The 3,030-nt window shown below is 39.7% G+C and overlaps 1 protein-coding gene across 1 annotated transcript; it reads left to right on the top strand.

Moving 5' to 3' along the window:
* The first annotated feature begins 335 nt into the window (after positions 1-335).
* Positions 336-3,029, top strand: LOC115192008 (uncharacterized). Its single transcript, XM_029750092.1, has 3 exons — positions 336-420; positions 1,322-1,915; positions 2,251-3,029. The coding sequence occupies exons 2-3, from the start codon at positions 1,328-1,330 to the stop codon at positions 2,485-2,487; spliced, it is 825 nt and encodes a 274-aa protein (XP_029605952.1). The 5' UTR covers positions 336-420; positions 1,322-1,327; the 3' UTR covers positions 2,488-3,029.
* Position 3,030: the final 1 nt, after the last annotated feature.

Raw genomic sequence — 3,030 nt, 5'->3', positions numbered from 1 at the left:
GTCTATGTGCACGAGTACGTACGCAGGGAGCGGCTGCGCCGCACGGCTTGCAATGACTTTTTAGTGTATGCAATGTGTTATTATTTATGACCAGATTCAAGGTGCATTGACGTACATTTTAATATTGCCTTCAAATTCACACTGGGTTAAAAGTTACATAAAACATTATTGTGCACTCGCAGTAATTTACAGTAGAGCTAAATGCAGACATGAAAACACACGAAGGCCAGATCAAGGTTCCAATGACAACGTTTCAGTTTTGTTTCCTCACCCTGATGAACCCATGGTAGTCGCTCCCTCTGTTACCTAGGCAACTATCAGTCAATTGCATAATTCTACTTGAATAACCAGTCTAGCAGTGGCAGACTAGTCACCACATCTTCAGAAAGTAGTGGAGAGGGAGGCCACACCGTAAATAAGGTACTAACTTTAAAGTGTGTGTCTGTGGGTCTGTGTGTGAGTGTATGTATGTTAGTGTGTGTGTGTGTGTGTGTGTGTGTGTCCGTGCTTGTGTGTGTGTGTGTGTCTGTGGGTCTGTGTGTGAGTGTATGTATGTTAGTGTGTGTCCGTGCTTGCGTGTGCGTAGAGTTTATCTATGCAACAGTGTGATACGAACATTATTATCTGTTGGTGGGTGTTTTTAGCAACCTACTTGTTTGGAAACCGGTTTTTGATATTGGTTTTAATACTTTACTTTGATGCCTGAATATCTCTATATCTCTCTATCGCTCTCTCTCTCTCTCTCTCTCTCTCTCTCTCTCTCACTCATATATATATATATATATAAATAATCTCTCTCTATATCTCTCTCTCATATATATATCTCTATATATCTCTCTCTATATCTCTATATATCTCTCTCTATATCTCTATATATCTCTCTCTATATATCTCTATATATCTCTCTCTCTATATATCTCTATATATCTCTCTCTCTATATATATATATATCTCTATATCTCTCTCTATATCTCTATATATATCTCTCTCTCTCTCTCTCTCTCTCATATATATATATATATATATATATATATATCTCGCTCTCTCTATATATCTCTCTATATATCTCTCTCTCTATATATCTCTATATATCTCTCTCTATATATCTATATATCTCTCTCTATATATCTCTCTCTATAAATCTCTCTATATATACATATCTATATCTCTCTCTATATATCTCTATATATCTATATCTCTATCTCTCTATATATCTCTCTCTCTATATATATATATATATATATATATATCTTTCTCTCTCTCCGTCTCTCTCTCTCTATCTTTCTCTATCTCTCCATTCCATCTTTTATCATCCCTACAGTTCACGATGGTGCGGTCTGTCAGAGAAGAAGGTAGTCAGCTGAGCACCATACAAGACCTGAAGGACTCTGGCTTCGGCCGTCCTCCCCCCCGACACGGCCTCAAACTCCTCTTCTGGTTCGCCAACGAGTGTGTGGCGTTCAATCACCATGGCAACATGCTGGTACAGTGCCACCCTGAGAGAGGCGACTTCGGCTTCCACTACTTTGGCAACTTCGAGGAGATTCTCCCAGTTCTATCGCGAGACCGCAGGGAAAGCTACTTCGAGGTGGGCAACCTGAACACAGAGACCTATTCCAAAGCTGAGGACCTACCGGACTACGTGAGCCAGGACTACGGGCTTTCCCTGGGCTACCGCCAATGCAACAAGGACCGCATCATCATCAGGCTGAAGCAGGGGGACGTGACGGCCACCTATGTCACCGAGCACAAGGAGAACGGCGGCCGGGGGGAGTTTGACTCCGAACGCACCCACCTTGTAAATCCGGATTTGATCCGAGTCATCCGGGACCCTGAGCTGGAGCTAGCAACATTCCTGTACCAGACGGGCTACATGGGGCTGTCGCTGAGAGACCGCCTCCTCAGAGCTTTCAAGGTCTTCATCTTTTTTTGTGTCTTCTTGGTGATCGCTTCTGTTATTTTGAGCACGTCTTTAGAGAGACACGTCTGATATTAGCCATTGTGCGTTTATAGGTTAGGTCATATAGTAAATACAATAGTTATGTTATTATATAAATAGTCAAATTGTTATGCTACAAATAATATGTTATCATTTTCAACAGATTATATATTATCTGTTTAAAAACGAATGGAAACTTTCTTTCTATGATTTTTTTTGTAAAAATCAAAGAAGAAAAGAAGAAGAAATACGTATCTTCTCGTTGTTTCATTATAGCAAAAAATGTAATCTCTGTTATCGTTTCATTATAGAAAAACTCGGATGTCATCTCGTGGGAGTATGGCTCCGAACCTTCCCAACCCTCAGAACGATCTGGTCCGGACCATAACACTTGGGATCCGGAGCAGGACCAGACCACTTCCCAGACGGGACTATCACCAAGAAAACGGTGCACCAGATCTTGCAAAGTCTTTAGTGCCTTTGTAGTCATCCTAATGGTTCTCCTGGTCATCACTTTGATTGTTTTGGTCATCTTAGGGAAGTTGTAGAGGTAGCAGTCATTGTAGCCGTTGTGCTGCTGTTGGTCCATCAAGGTTGGGGTCAATTCCATGTCAACTAAGTCAATTCAGGAAGTAAACTGAAATTAAACATTTTCCAAACAGAAAAGCTTTGGGAAATGACTGAATTGAAATCTAATTGACCCTAACCCTGAGGTCCGTAGACCATAAATGAAATAGTTTACATTTACATTTACATTTAAGTCATTTAGCAGACGCTCTTATCCAGAGCGACTTACAAATAGTTGTATTATTATGTTTTATGATTATGTTAACTCAATACTTATAACACATTACTCTTGTATGTCTTTCTGCTCTTGTCTCTTCTCACTGGCACTGATTTTTCACGTATTTGCCTTCCAAAGACTGTGATATGTGGTTGTTTTTACATTCCTTAGTTGAATGCACTGACTGTGAGTTGCTTTGGTAAAGAGTGTCTGCTAACTTACTAAAATATGACATGTAATGATATTTTTTAAAATCTTTTTGTAATCAATAAGATAATGGTTTAGAATAAAATACAAAGAAGGCAAG

The sequence above is a fragment of the Salmo trutta genome, chromosome 4 (genome assembly GCF_901001165.1).
Source record: "Salmo trutta chromosome 4, fSalTru1.1, whole genome shotgun sequence".
Lineage (NCBI taxonomy): Eukaryota > Metazoa > Chordata > Actinopteri > Salmoniformes > Salmonidae > Salmo > Salmo trutta.
Note: the sequence above shows the minus strand (reverse complement) of the source record. Positions and strands in the feature narration are given on the sequence as shown.

What these genes read in the sequence shown, in the direction of transcription:
- LOC115192008 (XM_029750092.1), top strand. Translation starts at nt 1,328, where the DNA reads ATGGTGCGGTCTGTCAGAGAAGAAGGTAGTCAGCTGAGCACCATACAA. An exon ending in GCCTCCTCAGAGCTTTCAAG is followed by an intron (nt 1,916 to 2,250) that starts GTCTTCATCTTT and finishes GTTTCATTATAG; the next exon opens with AAAAACTCGGATGTCATCTC.